Source organism: Lissotriton helveticus, chromosome 9 (genome assembly GCF_964261635.1).
Source record: "Lissotriton helveticus chromosome 9, aLisHel1.1, whole genome shotgun sequence".
NCBI lineage: Eukaryota > Metazoa > Chordata > Amphibia > Caudata > Salamandridae > Lissotriton > Lissotriton helveticus.
Genome location: NC_136070.1, coordinates 624,009,434 through 624,036,085, shown reverse-complemented (window position 1 = coordinate 624,036,085; position 26,652 = coordinate 624,009,434). Strand labels below are relative to the sequence as shown.

The 26,652-nt window shown below is 42.5% G+C and overlaps 1 protein-coding gene across 3 annotated transcripts in view; it reads right to left on the bottom strand.

Moving 5' to 3' along the window:
• The window catches only part of LOC144781703 (cytochrome P450 2C20-like), a 497,936-nt gene that overhangs the window by 158,120 nt on the left and 313,164 nt on the right, over positions 1-26,652 (bottom strand). For all 3 annotated transcript variants that reach the window (XM_078660677.1, XM_078660679.1, XM_078660678.1), the window contains one exon: positions 9,882-10,069. In XM_078660677.1, the coding sequence (XP_078516803.1) occupies positions 9,882-10,069 (188 nt within the window). The remainder of the gene's footprint in view (positions 1-9,881; positions 10,070-26,652) is intronic.

Sequence of the window (26,652 nt, the reverse complement as noted above, 5' to 3'; positions counted from 1 at the left end):
TACTCTGCACTCACTACTCTGCACTCACTACTCTGCACTCTGCACTCACTACTCTGCACTCTGCACTCACTACTCTGCACTCACTACTCTGCACTCTGCACTCACTACTCTGCACTCTGCACTCACTACTCTGCACTCTGCACTCACTACTCTGCACTCTCCACTCACTACTCACTACTCTGCACTCACTACTCTGCACTTACTACTCTGCACTCACTACTCTGTACTCACTACTCTGCACTCACTACTCACTACTCTGCACTCACTACTCACTACTCTGCACTCACTACTCTGCACTCTGCACTCACTACTCTGCACTCACTACTCTGCACTCTCCACTCTCCACTCACTACTCTGCACTCACTACTCTGCACTCTCCACTCTCCACTCACTACTCTGCACTCACTACTCTGCACTCTCCACTCTCCACTCACTACTCACTACTCACTACTCTGCACTCACTACTCTGCACTCACTACTCTGCACTCACTACTCTGCACTCTCCACTCTCCACTCACTACTCTACACTCCCTACTCTGCACTCTCCACTCTCCACTCACTACTCACTACTCTGCACTCTGCACTCACTACTCTGCACTCACTAATCTGCACTCACTACTCTGCACTTACTACTCTGCACTCTGCACTCACTACTCTGCACTCACTACTCTGCACTCACTACTCTGCACTCTGCACTCACTACTCTGCACTCACTACTCTGCACTCTGCACTCACTACTCTGCACTCACTACTCTGCACTCACTACTCTGCACTCTGCACTCTGCACTCACTACTCTGCACTCTGCACTCACTACTCTGCACTCACTACTCACTGCACTCTGCACTCACTACTCTGCACTCACTACTCTGCACTCACTACTACTCACTACTCACTACTCACTACTCTGCACTCACTACTCTGCACTCACTACTCTGCACTCACTACTCTGCACTCACTACTCTGCACTCTGCACTCACTACTCTGCACTCACTACTCTGCACTCACTACTCTGCACTCTGCACTCACTACTCCGCACTCTGCACACACTACTCTGCACTCACTACTCTGCACTCTGCACTCACTACTCTGCACTCTGCACTCACTACTCACTACTCTGCACTCACTACTCTGCACTCTGCACTCACTACTCTGCACTCTGCACTCACTACTCTGCACTCACTACTCTGCACTCTGCACTCACTACTCACTACTCTGCACTCACTACTCTGCACTCTGCACCCACTACTCTGCACTCACTACTCACTACTCTGCACTCACTACTCTGCACTCACTACTCTGCACTCTGCACTCACTACTCTGCACTCACTACTCTGCACTCACTACTCTGCACTCTCCACTCACTACTCACTACTCTGCATTCTGCACTCACTACTCTGCACTTACTACTCTGCACTCACTACTCTGCACTCACTACTCTGCACTCTGCACTCACTACTCTGCATTCTGCACTCACTACTCTGCACTCAATACTCTGTACTCTGCACTCACTACTGACTACTCTGTACTCTGCACTCACTACTCTGCACTCACTACTCACTACTCTGCACTCTGCACTCACTACTCTGCACTCACTACTTTGCACTCACTATTCTGCACTCTGCACTCACTACTCTGCACTCACTACTCTGCACTCTCCACTCTGCACTCTCCACTCACTACTCACTACTCTGCACTCACTACTCTGCACTTACTACTCTGCACTCACTACTCTGTACTCACTACTCTGCACTCACTACTCACTACTCTGCACTCACTACTCACTACTCTGCACTCACTACTCTGCACTCTGCACTCACTACTCTGCACTCACTACTCTGCACTCTCCACTCTCCACTCACTACTCTGCACTCACTACTCTGCACTCTCCACTCTCCACTCACTACTCACTACTCACTACTCTGCACTCACTACTCTGCACTCACTACTCTGCACTCACTACTCTGCACTCTCCACTCTCCACTCACTACTCTACACTCCCTACTCTGCACTCTCCACTCTCCACTCACTACTCACTACTCTGCACTCTGCACTCACTACTCTGCACTCACTAATCTGCACTCACTACTCTGCACTTACTACTCTGCACTCTGCACTCACTACTCTGCACTCACTACTCTGCACTCTGCACTCACTACTCTGCACTCACTACTCTGCACTCTGCACTCACTACTCTGCACTCACTACTCTGCACTCACTACTCTGCACTCTGCACTCACTACTCTGCACTCTGCACTCACTACTCTGCACTCACTACTCACTGCACTCTGCACTCACTACTCTGCACTCACTACTCTGCACTCACTACTACTCACTACTCACTACTCACTACTCTGCACTCACTACTCTGCACTCACTACTCTGCACTCACTACTCTGCACTCACTACTCTGCACTCTGCACTCACTACTCTGCACTCACTACTCTGCACTCACTACTCTGCACTCTGCACTCACTACTCCGCACTCTGCACACACTACTCTGCACTCACTACTCTGCACTCTGCACTCACTACTCTGCACTCTGCACTCACTACTCACTACTCTGCACTCACTACTCTGCACTCTGCACTCACTACTCTGCACTCTGCACTCACTACTCTGCACTCACTACTCTGCACTCTGCACTCACTACTCACTACTCTGCACTCACTACTCTGCACTCTGCACCCACTACTCTGCACTCACTACTCACTACTCTGCACTCACTACTCTGCACTCACTACTCTGCACTCTGCACTCACTACTCTGCACTCACTACTCTGCACTCACTACTCTGCACTCTCCACTCACTACTCACTACTCTGCATTCTGCACTCACTACTCTGCACTTACTACTCTGCACTCACTACTCTGCACTCACTACTCTGCACTCTGCACTCACTACTCTGCATTCTGCACTCACTACTCTGCACTCAATACTCTGTACTCTGCACTCACTACTGACTACTCTGTACTCTGCACTCACTACTCTGCACTCACTACTCACTACTCTGCACTCTGCACTCACTACTCTGCACTCACTACTTTGCACTCACTATTCTGCACTCTGCACTCACTACTCTGCACTCACTACTCTGCACTCTCCACTCTGCACTCTCCACTCACTACTCACTACTCTGCACTCACTACTCTGCACTTACTACTCTGCACTCACTACTCTGTACTCACTACTCTGCACTCACTACTCACTACTCTGCACTCACTACTCACTACTCTGCACTCACTACTCTGCACTCTGCACTCACTACTCTGCACTCACTACTCTGCACTCTCCACTCTCCACTCACTACTCTGCACTCACTACTCTGCACTCTCCACTCTCCACTCACTACTCACTACTCACTACTCTGCACTCACTACTCTGCACTCACTACTCTGCACTCACTACTCTGCACTCTCCACTCTCCACTCACTACTCTACACTCCCTACTCTGCACTCTCCACTCTCCACTCACTACTCACTACTCTGCACTCTGCACTCACTACTCTGCACTCACTAATCTGCACTCACTACTCTGCACTTACTACTCTGCACTCTGCACTCACTACTCTGCACTCACTACTCTGCACTCTGCACTCACTACTCTGCACTCACTACTCTGCACTCTGCACTCACTACTCTGCACTCACTACTCTGCACTCACTACTCTGCACTCTGCACTCACTACTCTGCACTCTGCACTCACTACTCTGCACTCACTACTCACTGCACTCTGCACTCACTACTCTGCACTCACTACTCTGCACTCACTACTACTCACTACTCACTACTCACTACTCTGCACTCACTACTCTGCACTCACTACTCTGCACTCACTACTCTGCACTCACTACTCTGCACTCTGCACTCACTACTCTGCACTCACTACTCTGCACTCACTACTCTGCACTCTGCACTCACTACTCCGCACTCTGCACACACTACTCTGCACTCACTACTCTGCACTCTGCACTCACTACTCTGCACTCTGCACTCACTACTCACTACTCTGCACTCACTACTCTGCACTCTGCACTCACTACTCTGCACTCTGCACTCACTACTCTGCACTCACTACTCTGCACTCTGCACTCACTACTCACTACTCTGCACTCACTACTCTGCACTCTGCACCCACTACTCTGCACTCACTACTCACTACTCTGCACTCACTACTCTGCACTCACTACTCTGCACTCTGCACTCACTACTCTGCACTCACTACTCTGCACTCACTACTCTGCACTCTCCACTCACTACTCACTACTCTGCATTCTGCACTCACTACTCTGCACTTACTACTCTGCACTCACTACTCTGCACTCACTACTCTGCACTCTGCACTCACTACTCTGCATTCTGCACTCACTACTCTGCACTCAATACTCTGTACTCTGCACTCACTACTGACTACTCTGTACTCTGCACTCACTACTCTGCACTCACTACTCACTACTCTGCACTCTGCACTCACTACTCTGCACTCACTACTTTGCACTCACTATTCTGCACTCTGCACTCACTACTCTGCACTCTCCACTCTGCACTCTCCACTCACTACTAACTACTCTGCACTCACTACTCTGCACTTACTACTCTGCACTCACTACTCTGCACTCACTACTCTGCACTCACTACTCACTACTCTGCACTCACTACTCACTACTCTGCACTCACTACTCTGCACTCTGCACTCACTACTCTGCACTCACTACTCTGCACTCTCCACTCTCCACTCACTACTCACTACTCACTACTCTGCACTCTGCACTCACTACTCTGCACTCACTACTCTGCACTCACTACTCTGCACTCTCCACTCTCCACTCACTACTCACTACTCACTACTCTGCACTCTGCACTCACTACTCTGCACTCACTACTCTGCACTCACTACTCTGCACTCACTACTCTGCACTCACTACTCTGCACTCTGCACTCACTACTCTGCACTCACTACTCTGCACTCACTACTCTGCACTCACTACTCTGCACTCTGCACTCACTACTCTGCACTCACTACTCTGCACTCACTACTCTGCACTCTGCACTCACTACTCTGCACTCACTACTCTGCACTCTGAACTCACTACTCTGCACTCTGCTCTCACTACTCTGCACTCTGCACTCACTACTCTGCACTCACTACTCTGCACTCTGCACTCACTACTCTGCACTCACACTCTGCACTCACACTCTGCACTCACACTCTGCACTCACTACTCTGCACTCACTACTCTGCACTCACTACTCTGCACTCACTACTCTGCACTCACTACTGTGCACTCACACTCTGCACTCACACTCTGCACTCACACTCTGCACTCACACTTTGGAGTCAGCACACAGGTTGGCACATGGGCAGTCTTTTTCTATGTCTATGACACCCAGGTTCCGCACTGTGTGCGCCACCGATATCATGGAATCTTCCACCACACTTTCTAAAACTCTATAGTCCGAAGCATAATAGGCACAGGACCAAATGAAGGGTAGACATTTGCTTAAAAAAATCTTATTGTATTTATGAGAAGCAAAAGCGAGACTGTGAAATGTGCTGAATATCAGTTTGTTGCGAATCAACAGAGTGGAGTTAGAGAACCAAGAAATAGTAATTTATAATCCGGGTTAGAAGGAGTAGTAATCACAAGCTGAGCATCAACGGGCGCGAAACAGCGTGGTGGGCGCGCACGAGACGCAGCGTGGGCGTGCACATCAGCTGAAAATCGCCGGAGAAGACACTGAGTCTGCCTGCTGCCGTGACTGACCCGCTGCGGAGGGAAAGAGCCCGGTGAGTGGGGGTAGAGGGGGGCGGCAGAGAGGGAGTGGGCAGAGAGGGAGGGTGTGTGCGTGTGTGTGCGCGTGTGTGTGCGTGCGTGTGTCTGTCTGTCTGTCTGTCTATGTGTGTCTGGCGCGTGCCTACCTGCCTGCCTGTGTGTGTGCGCGTCCACAGACCCTGGTAGGCTCGTGCACCGCTCTGTCCTCCCTTGAGAGCTTACTCAGCTGCAATAGGTCTCGGCCGAGACCTAATAAAACACTGCACATGATTGAATGACTCTTGGAATTTTTCCGTGATTGAACTATTATTCTCTCAGTTTGTCCTGACACCTTGTTGGAACTATCTTAGCAACCTTAGGTACAGATGAGTAACAACACAAATGGCCACCGACTTCATAGAAAAAGAACATACTATCAACGACTTATGTTTGACAGTAATCAAGCAAGTCAAGCAAGAGTCCCTATTGTTCGAGAAAGAACAGCGATGGCTTTACAGACTGAAGACACATGAGATAGGCCTGAATGAAAACATCTCCTGGGGTCAGTTTATATGACTAACCCTGGATCCACCAGTGACAAATATAGCACCTGAGATGCCTTCTACTATTGCGATTATCCCCTCATGATACTCTCAGATGCCTGGGGTTAGTTTAGAGCTTTTACAGAACTAACTATATAGCCATCTAAAACCACCTCAGCACCTTAGAAGCTTTATAGCATTGTGACCTTTCCAATGGGGTGTTTTGATAAAGCAGATGTTAACTAAGGATGGCCCACCTGGGCGAGTGCACATCTATTTTCCTACTATCTGCACCTCTGTCTACAAATCCACCTACAACCCGACGTTGGTGTCCTAGCATATGAACAAGGTGTATTGTACGAGTATCTCCACTATAATTTATATGATTTGCCAAGGGTCTGATTCAGACGAACCCGGTTGTAAACCCACAAATTTGAATGTTTTTCCTCTGATTGATTAACAACAACTTTTTTTAGACCCTATAGGAAGTGATTCCTGTAATTCCATTGCTTAATCTTTTTCGCTTTTTTTTGGGGCGGGGGGGGGGGGGGGCGGGTTCCCACTGTGCGGGTATTCACCAATCCGGCACTAACAAAAATATTTTTCCCCTCAGTAGACAAGGCGCGGACCCAGGGACAGTGGACGTGCCTCGTGGGGCTGAGAGAAAGCTCTTCCTCTCCAAGCAGGTTAGCGGTTTAGAGCGGCACTGCCACGAGGACGCCGACAGCAGCACTTATATTACGGGACTTGCCACACCCCTCTGGCCTCACCGAAGCCACGGGCAATCAGGTAGTTCTACAAGGAGGGAGTAGCCTTGATGACGTAAGTCCTGCCATACAATCTTAGAATTCAGGTACTATGGGTTTAGCGGATCGCCATTTCTAATAATAGGAGTTTTTCCTATCCATGGCTGCATCTAATTATCCCTTTGGTATATTGTTTTATACCAACAGACTATGACTACAGGCATCCCTTCTTCCCCGTTTGGACTCATGAGGCCTAACCAGGGCATTTGACATGTAAGTATTGTTTTGTGTGCAGGTCTGTTTCTATTTGGGAATAAGTGCTGTATGTGTCTATCTATTGTGTGTCTACTCTCCCCTTACATTGTAATAAGTTAGTGCTCACTTGTTATTAGTATGAGAAATATTTCACTATCCACTCACTTTAGTGCATGATGGACAACACATAATGCAATTATGAGACCCACGGGCCATGCATATTTTTAACTACTCTTTTTCTCTCCCAACCTCTGTAAAAATAATTTGAAAATTTAAGTACAGACGAAATAGGTGATGTATACCTTTTTGCAATTATTAAGAGATCTGATGACTGTAGGAGTGGGAACAGGAAGTAACCCCCTGAGGTCCTGATGAAAAGCCTTGGGGTAGGGTTTTAAACTAGTTGACTAGAGAAACTAAGGGTCGTTTACCATATCGACTAGGGGACTAGGGGACTGGATAAACTAATCCTTTTCTCACTAGACAGATATTTGTAACCCATTTCTTACACCAAAAACACCACTCCAATATCATTACAAGTAGCGTAGGTGTATAGGCAAAACCTACTATCAGTGCTCCCACATATCAGTCGGTCGCAGCACGCTCCTTTCCGTAGCAGATTAGGGATGAACCTTATGATGAAGCATGCAATAACCCTGGTGGGTTAGGGTTACTTAAAAGGAAAACCTTTTCCTTCCCACGATGAGGTTGACATAGTTCTTATTTCTCTAGGAGTGACTCCTTTTGGTTATTTGATAAATGTTTGGAGGACTTTCCTATCCTTTTTCCTCTATCTCCCTCCTTTCTTGTTTTGAATTTCCAACAGTCACCATATAGGTCTAAAATATATTTCAAAAGTTTGTTTGCTGACAACAAGTAATGAATGATTTATGCAGGGCACAGAGCTGCCAAGCAGATAAAATTCTGGATGAAAATGGTGATGCTGTATTTTGCATCCATAATATAATGTATCTCCTCTCTGCTTGTAAACCACACAGGGTCATTTCTAGGACAAGACGAGATGAGGCAGTAGTCTAAGGCACAACTAGCACTCTACCTAGGACAACAGATTTGCCTACCCTTACGTTGCATTTTTCTGTTTTCTAGTCAGTGGAATATGCTCATCAAGGTATTCCTGTAAAAATGAAGAAAAGGTATTACGAGGAATAGTCCAAATGACATGCTTCCATGAACATCATTCTCCTGATAGAAATCAGTTAACTGTACTACAGTGTAAAGGTGATTTGTGAGTTCACTGTAGTAGCCTGAAGACTTGACGTGCTTCACTTTCTACACCATCAGTCCCTACTCATAGAGTTAACTAGAGACTCAGGGTTAGCCAACATAGATGGTGCTCACCATCATTCCCCATGTTGCAGACTAGTAAAACACCACATCAAATTACATTCCCACCTGCCACCTGCTACCTCCCACCACTCTACCCTTACTGGCCATATGGTTACATTATGTGTAGGGCAGAGTGGTATACATGGGTAGGATACTGATGTGCCTGATCACAATAGGTCAGGTGTTCTTGTACTCAGATGTAACCAATGTGGGAACACTAGGACCAGTTTTACCAGCTGGAAAATTTGTCCAGTAACATTAAATGTCGATCAGGCAAAGGCTGCTGACATAAGCACAGCCTGGAACCGGCCTGACCCCCTCATATTTCACCTCAGGAGGCTGGATGAGCCCCTTCTGCCTGTCTAACCTCCTCTGCCCTGCATGCCCTCGTAGATCCACCTTTCCACCACCAACCCATAGTGATCCACTGCTCCAAATTACTCTCTGCCTTCAGCAGGTGAAACCTATGAGCAAACAAATGTCCATTGGTACACACAGTAATGGGGGTGCACACGTGGATCTTTCCTCAGGAAAACTGGGTCAGCATTAGATTCCCTATTTCTACCGGTATAACTTGTAATTGGGGGGTGCAGATTAGTGACTGACAGACAGAGCTGGTAATTCTGGTCACGGTGACCCTGACTCTGGTAGACCACCAAACTCATAATCATGCTCATAGTGCTGACTTTCTGTGCAGTTTACATAAATGGCTTTTACGAAAGCTCTTTGAGTTCCCTGATCATTGAGAATAAATGACATTTTGTCTCTCAAAATAGTAATGTGATAATAGATAGATTTCTGGGGAATGTAATCCTTGCCTATATGAAGCGCCCATTAACTGGGTGGCACCTAAAACATGCTATTTTTACCTGCATCATGTTTGCTAACAAGATGCACTGGAGAAGGCAGTAGATACTCAAAACATTTGGATTTTTGATAGATGTCCTGTTCCAGTACATCTCTAAATATGCCCTTGAGCCTTTTTCTTTAAAAGCATTCCACAACTTTTGAATCAGGAGACCAAGTGACATGTTTGTAGCACATTCAACATGTAGCTTCCATGAACAATGCTTAATACAACAGATATCGGAACAATGGACATTAAATTAGGACCAGCACATTTTTCATCCTGATCAGGCGAAGGCAGAGTTTGTTTGGTGCATTCATCAATTTCTTTGATTTGACAAAAGACCAGTTTTCAGAATACAATCATAATATACTCCTGTGTTATATTTTACCTTTGGAATGGTGTAGCCCCTAAATGTTGTATCACGAGTCACAGAATGTGGTAGATTCAATGGGATGATATCAATAAAGCGCTGGATCTCATGGATTACAGCATCAGTGTACGGCATCTTGCTTCGGTCCTCCATACAAGGCGGGCGACTTTCACCAATCACATGGTCAATTTCCTTGTGGACCTTTTCTGTAGCGGGAAAAATATCAGTCTGTAAATGTCAAATTTTGTGGTTTTCTCAATAATTCTTACTCTGGAGGTGACTAAAGACAGACATCTTTTTACAGTAACAAGTCTGTACAGGCGTTAATCAGAAACTGTTTAGATAAATGCCCCTTTTTATACGCATAAGTATTGAATCAGAGTACTAACAAATTGGACAACGAGAACCTTTGTATCATGTTAACAGCCTTTAATGTTAATCAAATGTTTGATACATTGACTGTGAAACTCACTATTCACCACTTGTGCTTATTTTTATAGGCTCCTTAGTTTTTACTAATCCTAATTAACTATGTAACTGTGAGAGTGACACTAATCCCTAAGAACTGCAGTTTTTTGCACTTTTGTTTTTTGTATGTGTATTACATCTGTGGCCCACAACAAATTAGGCAATGAGAAGATAAAAGCAGTTTGTTCTCTATTTACTATGAATATATTCCATTGGCCATATTAACATCAAAATTAAATGAGCCATTCAGATGATTTTTTTTATCCCCTTCATTGATTAGTCTTAATCGTCTGTAAAAGTCCAATACCCATGTGACTATAAGTGGTACCACCTCATATATGAACCAAGTAGATTGGCTGTTTCCTTTCATTTTGTCATCTCAAATTTTTAGGTATACAGTGCTTATGCATTATTATTATTATTATTATTTATTATTTAACACTTATATGGCGGAATGGATCATACCCAGGGGATCTCTCGGTGCTTGGCAGCACATAGCAGGACACTCACCGACTTATCCCTCTAAAACATCCAGAGTTTTAGACATTTCTTAAAGTGCCCCAAGGAGGTGCTGCGACGGATCTCTTCCGGTATCCTGTTCCAATAAAAGGGGGCAAAATAGGAAAATGCACGCCCTCCTATTCTTGATTTGTTAATCCTGCATGGGCGTAATAGGTTCTGATTACTTGAGCTAAGCTGGCGGCCCGGGACATAAGGAATTACCTTCCTCCTTAGGTATACTGGCCCCAAACCTTGCCTTGCCTTGCATTATGCAATTAAGAGCCAAAAACAACTTGAACTTTGTTTCATATAAACATGCTGCTTTTCCAATAAACGTTGTGACTCTGAGTGGCTTGAATTCTATGACAACATAGACATTTGCTTGTTTCAATAAACCTGGGTTGTTTGAGAAATTTAAAAATGGGCTACCTGCCTTATAGTATCCAGCACCCTGAAAAAGGGCTAACAATATGGATTAAAATATATCTTAACTGTAAGGCAAATGTGTTGCAGGATGGTTGTCCAGACATGTAATACCTGATACTCACATTTCTTACAACATTTTAAATTAAATTAACCAATTTAATATTTATATTAATAGACCTTCAACCGGGAAATGGACTCTCAGATGATGCATCCTATATACATTGTTACGCTTTTTATCTAGGCGAAAACACTATGAAGATGAAATGAAAATGAAATGAAATGAAAGTGTGTCTTGTAAAGCGCACTGCTACCCGCACCGCAGGCCTCGTAGTGCTATAGACCGCTGGGGAACCCGTCCTGGCTTTCCCTGTGAGATAGTTCCTCCTGGGAGTCTCCAAGGTGAAACCAGGCATCCCTGACATTTGTGAGAGGCTGTTGTGGAGATGAGGCAAGCTTAATGCCCAGAGTTACCGAGTGTGGTCCCTGGATAGAGTAGGCACCGAGGCGAGAATTATCGAGTCCGCTGAACCTGTTCCAAGACCCTGCCATGTCGGGAATCGAACCCTGGTCCCAACCCGTTCTCTGCTCTCGGGTCTGCCGCCTCTAACCAGTGAGCCACACCACTCCACTCCACTATTAGAAGTGGAACAATGGCTATACTATCAGAATATTTTATTTGTCAATATAATCCCCTGGTTATTGTAAGCAATATTATCTTGTCTGAGTGCTTAGGTAGCTTTGAATTGTCAGGCCCTGTGATCAGTTTTCTCTCTCTCATTCTAATAGAATGATAATTGTTCTGACTTTACAAAAAGTCCTGAGTGCCTGTAAAAGAACTGCATTCTTCTCAATCAATCATTTTTGGCGGAAATGCCACAGAAATACTCATTTAAGTTTCACATTGGTATATGATAGCTGACATGAAGATTGTTAAGCAAAAGACACACAAATGATGGACGGAATGCTGAACAAACCAAACATTCACCCCCAGTCAAGAGATCTGGGTTAAATACATTGTTCTTTTGCTCTCCATCCCACCCCAGTTGAGACCCAGCCATATGCAAATCAGTCTTGACCCTGCTTCTTATAGGAACAGTCCAGCCTGAACTGCCAAGCCAGGTCCTTCCTGAGGCACAATCAAGCATCCTTGGACCGATTTCGGTGTATCACCCATCATCAACCAAGCTAGCTTGCATCAAGTGGCACAGAGAGCCTGGGACCCACATCTGGGCATTTTCAGCATATCTAGGGTGAGAAAGCAAAAGACACACATATGATGGATGGGTAGTTCAATATGGACTGTTCCCATGAGGAGTAGGGTCAAGACTGATCTGCATATAGCTGGGTCTAAACTGGATTGGCATGGTAGGCAAAAAAGCTATGCATTTAGGCCCATATCTAATATTCAATATCCAGTATTTGTAAAGTGTGAACCAATCACCCCTAATAGTCTCAACGCGCTGGGGGCCGTCGGGAGATTAAGTGACCTATTGCCCAGAGTCACATGAGGCTGTGCTGAGCTGCCGCCGGTGATCAAACCGTGAGCCCTGTGTTCTGGAGTCAGACGATCTGGCTGCTGCACTACACCTCTCCCTATCTCTGTAGTAGGAGTGAATGTTTGATATTGTTTAGCATTCCATCCATCAATTGATTGTTAACGCACTCGAGATGTTCACAGTTCCTTAGTGTTGACCTACCCTATATTATTTGATCAATTAGTACCATTGAGGCGTGCATTATTGAATCCTCCAATTACAAACATTTAGTTTTCATTAATAAGATGATAACAGAAATCGATACAAATCTTGACACGTAGTCCATTTAGCCAAATGAAAATATAAAAAAACAGTGTAACAAGTAACAAATACTTAAATTAATTTTTTGGCAAACAAGTTAAATCTAGTTAAACCAAAGTTAATAGAAATTATAATAGTGATGTTGAGTTTGTTTAGTTTGGTAGAAATACTTATAGAAAGGATACATATGAGAAGAAAACAGACTGGGAAATGAAAGAAGTGCAACTTGCTCTCATATGCTGTTTGGTATGAGGAGACTAGTGGATAGTGGCTCATGTAAACGCTTATATAACCCCTTGGTCATGATATCCATCTTGAAAGCTTGATTGGAAATTATTATTTTGGTACTCTCTATCCCAACCTTGGGCTATGGAGAATGTCTGGCTTGAATATTGCTCAGTGTTCTAGGGCATTACATGAATTTATCATTTTTACACTGAAGGAAGTTAGTACAGATCTCAAATATTTAAAATGGGGCAACACCCAATGTAATTGCATCGAACTTCTATACTTAAAATCCTATAATATGGGGCCCTTGCCTCATGTTGTAACCCAATACCATTTTGATTGGTTAAAATCCTATTAATTTTTGGAATGGGTCCAAACCTGTCTTTTAGTATAAGAAAGGAGGCTCTCAGCTCTCATTGGTCGACAGAAAACGTCCTCCCACTAGCTTGATTGAGGTTTTTCAGAAACTCTATGGAAAACAACTCCGAAATCATGTATAAGAATAGATAGTCAACTGTGTAACTGTGGATGCCATTCCAGCACAGGATCAATATTATTGACCTGGCATGCAGATGAACCATTCTGACTGGCAAACGTCTTAGATGAAGAAGAGTCTCTGTTTGTAGCATTCACCAATTTAAACAGAATTAACCATATAAGATCATGGAATATTATAGAGAAGATAGGGATGCTACAATGTTTGCTGTTGGATTCGAAAGTGCAGCATAAAAGAAGCATTGCACGAGTTAGCTGGTGCCCAACTGGCAAAATAATAGATGTCTTTTTGTTCACCATCGGGGTACATCAAATATGCATGTTGGTGCCAATTCTGTGTGCTTATATATGAATGTGCTGGTTAAGTATCCGAGTAATGCAGTTGAGGATGATTCAAAGTTGACTGTAAACCTGTTAGAATTATTATTTTGGAGAATAATAAAGCATTCCTCTCAAAATCTCTAATGGGATTTAAAGAATTTGCTGACCCATTTGTCAGATTATTTTGCGGCCATCATGACATTATTACAAATATATTAAAACTCACTAATTTTACCATCTGCGCAAATAATCTAATCAGCTAAATTCTGTAATGGAGAATGTTCACAGAAAGTCTCCATCCTTTGCTCACCTCTGAGTTTGTTTAATTGATACCTTCAGTTTGGGACAGTACAGAGAAGCACGGCTGTTCTGATCAATTGCAGTGATACTATAAAAAGGTTTAAGAGGATTCTGCTCTGGCAGACTTTAAATGAAGATATATGTGTTTTTGTTTACCTGTGTTTTGTCGAATGGTCATATGTGAAGATTGGGTTGAAATACAAATACATTTACCTTAATGAAAATAATTACTGTAAAAGCCAGTGTACATGCAGCATTTGAAACGTGTCACCACCAAAACAACTGGCAAATCGTTAAAATTCTCTTTAAAAATTACATCGTTTTTTAGGATTAAACCTTAGAGGCTGGTACCTAGCAATGTGCACTAACATCATTTCACCTGCCAAAACCAAAAACAAATATTTGTATTGGTCTCTTTGCTTTTTCCCATCTGTTAACACATCATCTATCAACACCAACTTGACAACCACAACACGACCATTTGAACACCAATGAGCATACAGAACTTTACAGTCATTCCGTATTTCTTTGAACGCAGCACCATGGATGTGCTTACACTAATGTCTTCACTAGCCTTTGCGAGATGCATCTGCATAACCAGCTTAACATTATGTGGGCCGCACAACATCAAATACCAGTGCTACTACACGAACTATGGAGAAAGTCCAGTTTTGCCAGGACATCACTCAACCCATTATGTAAGTGGCCAATTCACTTCGTAACTACCTATTGACTGGGTATGACCATTATACAGTACCCCGGACTGCATTGGAGATGCACTGGAGCCCCTTATTGGCAAACATATTGCCCTACTTCAGCTAAAATACTTATTTGCTGAAACTCTATGATATGGACAGATATAAAAATACAGTGGGTATTCTAGCCAGAATAGCCAGCAGCACTCGTGCCACCCACTACAATAGCCTTTCAAAACATGCCTCAGGCGTTCCACTGCTGCCTGTAGAGCAGCGTTTTTACTGCCATTTCCACATGGCAAAATAAACATTTTGCCAGGCTCAAACTATCCTTTTAAATACTTATAAGTCACCCCTAAGGTAGGCCCTAAAGGTTCATAGGACAGGACTAATTGTATTCAGAAAGTAGGACATGTGTGTTTAAGTTTTATATATCCTGACAGTGGGAAACTCCTAAAATGGGTTTTCACTGTTGCAAGGCCTTTCTGTCCCATCTAACTAACACTGGGTTAACATATTACATTTAATAAGTGATGACTTTAGATTGGGGGCAGATAGAGATATTGTGTTTACACTCAAATAGATTGAAATGTAAAACCCTCTTTTATAGTAACGTTGATTTTAGGTCATAATTCTAAAAATGGCCCTATTTGAAAGCTGCCCTTTTCTTTTACCATCCATTTATGCCTTCTGCCAGTGTCCTGGGTCATGTGACTATGACTATGAATGGCTCTACAGTTGGGGCTTGGATATTGCTTCCACACAGTAACACAAAGAGGGCTTAGGTGTGGACAGGATTGGCCTTCCTGACAGGATGATGGGGGAGGTGCTGTTCTCAGCTCTATTGAGACTTCAAGGTGCTTTGCCTCCTCACACACAGGGGAACCTGACACCAGGTCGACTTACCATTTTTCACCCCAGACAGTTTGTAGCCTTGACAGGGGAAGGAGAAGAACTTACCAGAGCCAGATGTGGATCTAGGATAAGTAGTACTCCCACACGAAGGCTGGCATTAGGTATAAATATCGGACCTTCAGAACCACTCATTAGATTACTCCTGGACCTGTGGAAGTTACAGAAGGAGGACTGCACTGCCATTTAGCTGAAGGACTGTCTTGCTGTCTGAGACTGGACCTGCGAGTTCAAATATATTTTGTGTAACACGTGCCCGGGGGGCTTGGACGTGTTACGCTGCTTCTTTGACGAAGTTTACCGTATTTGGAAACCGCAAAATATATTTGAACTCGCTTAAGGGAAGACGGGGTATATTGATATCGACATATATCCTCTAAAAATATTTTAATCAAAATGAATGATTAACACCCTGATGTCACACATGAGATTACAGATTTGAATGAACCAGGATTTCGGTAGGACACAAAACAAGTCCTAACCACGGTTAACATAATCCGTAGATCAAGATATTAAGATCCATACAGGTGGAATGAGAACCCTGTACATGTAGGTCGAGACAATTTTCAAACATTGCAGTAATTGAAGAAAAACTGCGGGTGTCATTTTATAAAATCATCTGAGATAGGACACCGAGAAATAGACAAATGTAACCGATGATTGGATAAAACCTTTTTAATGTGTAAATAAGAAAAGAGACATTCAACTATTGGGGTCTGGATAAAGGTGGTGCGTAACAAGCAAATCACCGAAACGCGTCGACGCTTCTGTTATATTAAATTCAATGGACTATACGTTTGGGACAGCAACAATACAAACCCAACCGTGATTATAGATCCTAATGAATTAATTTTTGTGGATGTTTTATATTGAATCACCTATTGTTGTCTCTTTCTATGTGTTTTTTTTTAAATTATTGCTTTGATGTACTTCTTGGGGGATTGTCTACATGATTTATGTTTATTATCATGGTTTTACATTTTTGATTGAAAAGATTTTTTTACAAATAAATCAATATATTGTTTTATATTTGGGTTTTTAGTGTTTGTGCTTATATTCACAGCTGACAGAGGGACATACAAAAAATTGTTTTTGATATGGTGTTATATGTTTACTGAGAGTGGAAGTATGAGTGAATAGTAATTCCAAGGGAAATTGTTGACATTACAATTGGTCTTTAAAGGTCACAGGCACCGTATGCTGAGTCCTAATTGTTAACAACATCTGAGCAGTGCAAAACATTGGAATTGCAATTCCTAACCTACCTATAAACGCAAAGCTAAGAAACAATTTGTAGGTTGCGCGAGTATTCTTTCTCCGTTTCCAGCACTGGAAACTCCTACTTCATCTTTCCTTCTATATTTAAACGACATATCAAAAAGCCCCCCACACACATGGCCACCTATTGATTTCTTGCTTTCAAAATCAGATGTAGGTTGTGAAAAAGAACACACAAGGTACTAGGAAAACCAGTGTGTACTTTAATTGTTCACCAGGGAACTTTTTGAGGTCAGTTGTATCCCGGGGTCTGTATCTGAGAAAGGTTTTGGAAAGAGGTAATTTATTAGTAGCTACATGGCTCCTGGGGAGGTTATTAGTAGCTTTTAATGTACATGGCTGCCATTGGTCACGTTCATTACACCCGCAAATGTAGCTTCTTGATGTAAATGCCAGCATTTTTAAAGCGCACAGCTACCTCCAACGGAAGTGTCCTGCGCTGTCCGTATACCGCTATGGAACCCTTCCTGGCTTTTCCCTGTGAAATGTCCACTCCTGGGCACCCCCAAGGTGAAGCCAGGCATCCAGAGCTGTTGGGGCCGTTGTGGAGATTAAGCAAGCTATTGCCCAGAGTTGCAGAGTGGGACCCATGATTAGAATAGGCACCGAGGCGAGAATTATCAGGTTCGAGGAAATTGAGCCCAAGACCCGCCGAGGCGGGTATTGAACCCTGGTCCCGGGCTAGACCTCTGCATCAGGGTCTGCCGCTCTAACCATTGAGCCACACTTCTCCACATGATGATGCAAGCCATGCCGTGAATCTGAAAGGGCCTCACAGGATACATTTAAAATTATTATTTAATGTACATGTATGTTACGCCACAGTTTCTCAATGCAAAAATTTGCCTAAAGACTATAAATACTACACAGATTCCTGAATATAGCTCACATAAGCAGAATATAAGAGGCATACCTACTATTGCAAGAAGAATGCACTTGTAGATTGGTGTCCTGCTAACTGCATTATTCCTCCGTATCACAAGTGGATATAATGCACCAGTAGTATGGTGGTTGGAATATCCTTCACATTTGTGACGGAATAACCTGCCAGCAGAACTCTAAATCAGGCCCTATGTCCTATTACAACATGTGAGATTATAGGGTTTTGTATTCTCTTCTTTACCTATTGGTTAAACATGTGCTAAATTACCTAATCCTCAGTGACCTATATGCATTCACCAGTGGCATTTTCAAGGTGGTTATAAATACGCTTGTCAATATCATAAATGTGTTATTTGGCTTTTTACCCACACAAAGACCATGAAACTCTGAATCTTAAAAATATAATTGTTAATCTTTATGTTGCTCCCATCGGTTATTCCAGGCCTCTCCTTACAGAATGCATTGGGGTCTTATATTTTAAAGAATAACATTTACACACACCGTTGCCTGGTGGTTCACAAACTAAAAGAGGCAACAAATAGGTGGCCGTTCCTTTCGCTACCTTGGAGTAAAATACTGGAATGCCCTCCCTGTTCATTTGAGAATGGAACCTTCAGAAACTCTTTTTAGAGCCAAACTAAAAACTCACCTCTTTCCCCAATAATATTTTCTGCTCCTTTTCCGTCCTTTTTCCGCTGTGAGTTTTGTTGGCAGTCAGCACGGGGATACACAGTTGTGCAGCCATGCGCTTTATAAATGTTCTATTATTATTATTATTATTAAATATGGTGGTGGGATCCTCTCATTTTCAGATACACTGCATTTTTTAAAACAAGCTACACGCAGAGGCACACAAAGTAATTCTTAGATTACTTACTGGTAAGCTCATTATTATGACTTGATCTACACAATAAGTACATGACCGCAGAGGCGGATATTTAGAAGAGAAGCATTTGAAACTGAAACAGTATATCATGTGTAGAGGTATCCCATGTATATGTTGGGGGACTCAACAAAAGATAAAATGCCATAAGTACTAAATATGTTGTAGTGTACTTTCACTATGGTAACCAATAAAGTATGTTTTAAAAAAAATATATGACTTGATCTACTCCTCGTCACAGTCCTGGCCCATTGAATGTCATTCTCCCTTCAGCACAGAGTACAACTCAGTGCTTAATTTGTGCCAGTGGTTTTTAGTGTTTAGCACCAGCACTTACTTCTTAGGGTTGGGTCTACAAGTGATATCGGCTCACTAAATTCACACAGTTTCAGAGCTGATATCACATGGTAAATCAATTCCTGATTGGGTTTCAATGTTGTTTGATTGGGCTGGATTTGTGTGTAAAATATTTTAATTTCGATGCCGCAGCCACCCACGTCACATATTACATCACTCATGACATGATCAGTGACATCACTCATGACATCACTGATGACATCTCAAATGACATCCCTGAATTTGCAAGGTTTTTTAAATGCTAATTCCTAACTATAACGTGTGTGAAACCTATGGTTTTTTCAGTGAATTTCAAAGGTTTTGTAAATGATAATTTATAAATGTATTAATTATTATGTCTTTCTTTTTATACTAATTTCTTATATTTTTAATATACATATTTATATTTATTTTATTTTTTAGATTATATTTCATATTCTTATTATAAAATAATAATAATAACAAAACTAAATTGAAAGGAATTTTTGGATTAATAATTGCTTGACGTCGGTTGCAAGTATAACACAGCTCCACCAATGCTCTTGGGGCCCTATGCTCACAATGCTGTATCAACCCTTACACCTGCTTCAAGTATGTGCAAGGTTTTGACGCAGCATAAGCTCAAAAGTGACTGAATGAAATGTTATACATTTCACTCAGTCACTTTTAGGAGGCGTTGCTGCACCCCCTTCTGCACAAGAAAGCCTCTTCTGTTGCAGCGCTTTACAATGTAATACACCCTCCAGATGCGTCACATTGTTAGTAGCACACACCATGGCACATCTTTTGCACCACTGCTGTGTCACAAAAGTGATGCAACGGCTGTGTAAAAGAGGCACAAGGGGATTGTAAATCCGTCCCTAACACATACAAAGTCACCCAGGCAGTTTCACCAGCAGTGCAAATTGAAGCATAGATTTGTAACATATTTATGTACATATGTTACATTCAAGTGCTTCGGACATACTACAGTATACTATAAACACCTTATAGATTTATGCTGTAGCAGTTCCTTATAGTTCTGCACTTTCACATTCTCCATACACTAGTAACATATTCATTCATTCATTTATGAACTACACATTTATTCTGACAAACTTTTACACACTAACATAGGAATATAGTTCTTTCTTTGACCACTGAAGGTAGTGCTAAAAAGAACTGTTTCTTTTGTTTTGAATTTTTTATGTGTTTTCTCAACAAATTCCAAGCGGAACAAAAGAATGAAAAAAAGAACAACTAATGTCGAGGACAGCAATGATCCTGCATCCTGCGTTTCATCAAGTCTATAGACTGTTCCCCATAACACAAAAGTTTATTGCAATAAATGCATAGAATTTTAACTTTAGTAAAGTCAGAATCAATATGTGGGTGTGGACTGCTTGCTGTAAATCATGCTGCCGCAGTTGATGTACTTGGTATAGCAGCAGGTGGGTTCTCGTGCAACCTCCATCTTGCAGCTGGAGCAAAGTTCTTGGGGTGCAAATTCTTCACGTGTTGCACCATATTTGCTGTGCCAAAGGAGTATTTTTTACATGGATCACCCCTTGAAAGAGTTGTTTCGCAAATTTTACAGGTTACTTTTGGAGCATTAACCTTTTTTTGACCTTCTGGAAAAGTGAAAAACTTCCAAATTTGAGCTTCTTTCCTCTTCTTTGGACGTTCTTCAGGAATGAAATCTCCCTCTGAAGAACTGCTGCAAGATGACTCCATTGTTCTTATTATTGTGATCTTCCTTCTATTTGAGAAGATTCTCAGAACAAATGCTTCTTCTTAGAAAGTCAAAGTCGAATAATTATAATGGGATGGAACTTTCAACAGTCGCAATAGGAAAAGTTATGAACCAATCAAATCTCTACTTTTTAAGTCACATGGCTTTGCGTACGCTTATGATGCGCTTGCGTAGCTCTTTCAATACGAGTACGCATGATGTTCTACCGCGATTTGTGTAATTCTTTTTAAAAGATATATATGATTATTACAAGTATTAAAAAAATTCATAGTTATCCCAAATGTCTACCCTTAGTATGTACATTAAATACATACATGTTTTAAACCAAGTAGAAACATTGCCCCCTTTCGTGTACAGAACGCCGTACATGACGTCACACCGAAGCTTTAATGCGACGCGTAACGTCAAAGCATATTCGTACTGTATGCACGGGTACACGCTGAGTAGGATCAGCAGTACAAACTATGGTGCGATCACCCTTCAGTGACAAATCAGAGCTCAGGGCGCGCTAAGGAGAATGATTAGAAGTGCTGACTCATTGCATATCCGATTCTGGGCCTGCATCTGCGTACATTATAACACCGCCCCATCTCTCTCTGTTGTTAATTGTTAGTGCACACACTCATACTTGCACATGCGCGGTGCACGGCCATCCACACTACCCACATGCCACCACCTAGCATGCTTGCTATCATTTAGCCTGGAAACCAATACATTAACCAATGGCATGTCCCCCAGGGCCATCATTCTTGTAGACCGTGAAAACGCTACCAATGACGGCCCTGGGCTTGGTTTGGTCAGCCCCCGCGGTTCCCATCTAATGCGGGCACTGACGTGAGCACGCTCTCTTTTGCCTGCCTGTGCTGCAGTGACAGACAGACTGCCAGACTCAGCAAAACCACATCCTTTCAAGACCTGACAAAAGACGACAGTAGCAAAGGTAAGAGAAGAGGTCACAACATCAGCCTCCACTGTAAATTGTTTATGCTTAATGCTATTGTTTTATCCTTCATATGCTTTCCTACCCCCTCAATGGTTTTAAATTGTACTTACATAATTGAAATATTTCTTTATAAGTCACGAGGTCCTATACACCTCTAATCTTAAAAATTGTGCATGCATAAATTTCTGTGTCGTATTTCTGTACTACGCCACGTACTTAGGCCTCTATTATTATTAATTGTGCGTCCATGATAGTATTTTTTTTTCTGCGTGACGAGGCCGTCCCAGGCCTCTATTAACTTATTAATCTTCCTTTCTTTGCAGGAGCTCCAACAGTCTTAACTACGGAATATTAAGAACCCACATTAAAATTCCCTTTTAATGGTAGTTACGCAACTCAGTTTACGATGACTAATCAAAATGTCCTTTTGTTTCCTTCACCAAATATCGATCAGAAGCAACTAAGGCCTATCGAGCAACAGCAATGGAATTCTCTGCAATTTACTGAATATACTTTGATGTATAGAAGCAGACTTCAAGTCGAATGGTGAACTGCGGTGGCCGCACTCTCTATACAAGGTAAGCACAGCACCCTAGATCTACAAATCCTTCATAGGAATGCATTAAAAATAAGTCGCCATAACGGGCGTCAGTAACGCAGTAGGCACTTCCATATAAACACCATTTGAATGCGGCACTATAACAACTGAAATATACAAGGTACACTGCACTCGTAAAACTGAAGTGTTAGCTTTATTTGTGAAATGAGAGAGGGCCATATTATCAAACCTGGGCGACAAAATTATCGCCACTTTATCGGCAGCAAACTGCCGCTAAAGTGCCCATGATAGGTTTGATAATATGCTCTATTGAATTCCAATCGAAGCTCATGTAAGATGTGAAGGACATCAGACATGAGCTTCGATTGGAATTCCATAGAGCATATTATCAAACCCATTATCCCCACTTTAGCAACACCTTCCTGCCGATAAAGTGGCAATAATTTTGTCGCCCAGGCTTGATATTATGGCCCAGAGTGCGTAGTGTACAGCAGCTTCCCTGTAAAATCTATAATTACCTCCGAGCAGTGACAACAGATAGGTTTCAACAGTCTGACAAACAGATCCACAACCTTATTACGCCACTTTTGAGCCACTTTTAACATGGGTAAAGTGATGCAAGGAGCTAGTAAATGTACATCTCAATTTTCAAGACAAAATCTCAACTCCAGACTGGACACAGTTTTAATGTTGTTTTCTCTCTCTTTCTCTCTCTCTCACTCTCTGTGACATAATTTCTCTTTCTCTCTTAAACTTTGACACTACTGTCTGCTTGGACGTGTAGAAGATCAGCCCAACTGAAGTTGTCAATCCAACTGGCTGCAGTGTTTGGCCGCAAGGTTTATGCACCGGTAAGCACAGAGGCCTAGATCTACAAATCCTTCATAGGAATGCATTAGAAATAAGTCGCCATAACGGGCGTTAGTAACGCATTAGGCACTTCCATATAGACACCACTTGAACGCGGCACTATAACAAGTAAAATGTACCAGGTACACTGCACTCCTAAAACTGTAGTGTTAGCTTTATTTGTGAAGCGAGAGAGGGCCATATTATCAACCCTTGGCGACAAAATTATCGTCAATTTATAGGCAGAAAACTGCCGCTAAAGTGGCCATAATAGTATGATAATATGCTCTATGGAATTCCAATCCAAGCTCATGTTAAATGTGAAGGACATCTGACATGAGCTTCGATTGGAATTCCATAGAGCATATTATCAAACCCATTATTGCCACTTTAGCGACACTTTCCTGCCAATAAAGTAGCAATAATTTTGTTGCCCAGGCTTGATATTATGGCCCAGAGTGCATAGTGCACAGCAGCTTCTCTGTAAAATCTATAATTACCTCCGAGCAGTGACAACAGATAGGTTACAACAGTCTGACAAACAGATCCAAAACCTTATTACGCCTCTTTTGAGTCACTTTTAACATGGGTAAAGAGATGCAAGGAGCTAGTAAATTTACGTCTCACTTTTCAAGACAAAATCTCAACTCCAGACTCTGCGACACAGTTTTAATGTTGTTTTCTCTCTCTCTCTCTCACTCTCTGTGACATAATTTCTCTTTCTCTCTTAAACGTATAGACACTGCTGTCTTCGACGTGTAGAAGAATTGTTCAGAAAAAGTTGTGACACCAATTGCCTGAAATGTTTACCCGCAAGGTTTATACAATGGTAAGCACAGAGGCCTAGATCTACAAAGCCTTCATAGGAATGCATTAGAAATAAGTCGCCATAACGGGCGTCAGTAACGCAATAGGCACTTCCATATAGACACCACTTGAACGCAGCACTATAACAGAACTGCAATGTACGAGTCACACTGCACACGTAAAACCGTAGAGTTACCAAAACTTGTAGGGGCATAGTATCAAGAACGGCGATAAAATTATCGCTGTTTCAGCAGCAGGAAACTGCCGCTAAAGCTGCGATAATGGGCTTGATAATATGCCCTTGTGAATTCCCATAGTAGCCCAGGTTAACACCAGAACCTGGACTGCTATGGGAATACACAACAGCATATTATCAAGCCCATTATCGCCCCTTTAGCTGCAGTTTCCTGCCCCTAAAACGGCGATAATTTTATCGCCGTTCCTGATAATATGCCCCGTAATGCTTCAGCTCATTTACTCACATCTACATAATTCTAAACTCTAATTTTCTTTTTTCTTTTGTAGATTATCAATCGGACACCTTTTGGAATCCATTTCACAATTTGTTTATAACATTGTTTAAGTTATTTTTTCAGTTCTAATATAGTTATAATTGAGTTACATTTATATTTATTGTTTAATAAAAGTTAATAAAAAAAAACACATACTTCTTTTATTTTGTGGGGGAGGGGTATGAAGGGCCACAATAAAAATAATGTTGAAATACTATAGTAAGATATTCAAGACTAGGATCGAAAACTACTGAGTTCAAACTAACAGATATAATAAAAACAACGGTGAGAAACTACTAAAATGGCGGTGGACGGAGTACGTAATCAACGTTTGGTGCTTCATCACTACCTTTCAAATAAATATATAAAAAATACTGTACAAAAGTACAGTAGTGCATGACACACACGAACCGGGAAAAGAAAATAACAGATTTACTAACTGATATAAAGAAAGGTTTGCTTGTTGAACTTGAAGAAAAAGAAAACGTGGGCTTCGAAACGACGCTGAGCATGCGAAGAGAGTACAACTGCTACACCAAAAAAAAAGAAAGCTTTACATACTATCATAGAAATGAAGGAGCATATAATCAACAAAAGGCGATATATTATCACCGCTTTTATCAACAGGAAACTGCCGATAAAGCGGCGATACTGTGCTTGATAATAGGCCCTTGTAACTTCCCATAGCAGCCCAGGTTCTGGTGTTAACCTGGGCGCCTATGGTTATTCACAATGGCATATTGTCAAGCCCATTATTGCCGCTTTATCGGCAGTTTCCTGCCGATAAAAGCGACGATAATATATCGCCTTTTGTTGATAATATTGCTCTTTTTTTTTACCAGTAAACTTAGGTGCATATTATCAAGGACCGGTGTAACAATTATCGCAGTTTTATTGGCAGGAAACTGCCAATAAAACGGCGATAATGACCATGATAATACGGCCTTGTTATTTCCCGTAGAAGCCCATGTTAACACCAGAACATAGGCTTCTAAGGCAATTAACAAAGACGTATTATCAAGCCCACCCTCCCAACATTAATAAAAAACTCCAGACAATGCAGGTACCCGGAGCTGGAAGGTCATTTTACATATCACTGCCCCAGAAATGTGGGAAATGTGGCATTCCCCGCGACGTGTACTGGGAGAGAGAGAGAGAGACCTCAAAACATTTTTTTTTAAAGAAAAATCTGAGGGTTGTCGCTCACCGAGACTGTGGGGAGTAGGACCGTAACCCCCACATACTTCAAAATAAAACCAGAGGAGTTCCGTTCCCCAGTGCTCGGGGCACCTTCCAAGCCCCCATTATGCAGAAAAATTGCCCCCGTAATTTGCCCCCCGGGACCAAATGAATAAAACTGACTTCTACTTTTTTCACCTTTTCCACCGTGTACAAGTACTGCACGAGCACCCCGCCATTTTTTATTTAAAAAATAAATAAATTGAGCCTAAAGATCCATGTACCACCCCCTGACCAAGACTATAGGCTCAGAATGTTTCTACCCTGCCCCGTTTCCTTATTTCTCAACTTTGTTTTACTGTTTTCTTTTGACTCCGCTCTCCCGACAAACAACATGGCTGCCAACACTTCCTGGTTTGGAGTATTAATAGCCAATCAGAATGCAGCTCCTGCTCGTAATTGTACGTATTTCCATACGCGTACGCCGTGATTTTTCTTTAAAAAAAAAAAAATGGAGCCTAAACATCCATGTACGACCCTCTAGAGGGTCAGAATGCCTCTACCTTACCCCTTCCCTTATTTCTCAACTTTGTTTTACTGTTTTCTTGTGACTCGGTTCTAGCGAGGCACAAGATGGCCGCCAACAGTTCCTGGTTTCGAGTGTTGACAGACAGTTCACAGCCAATC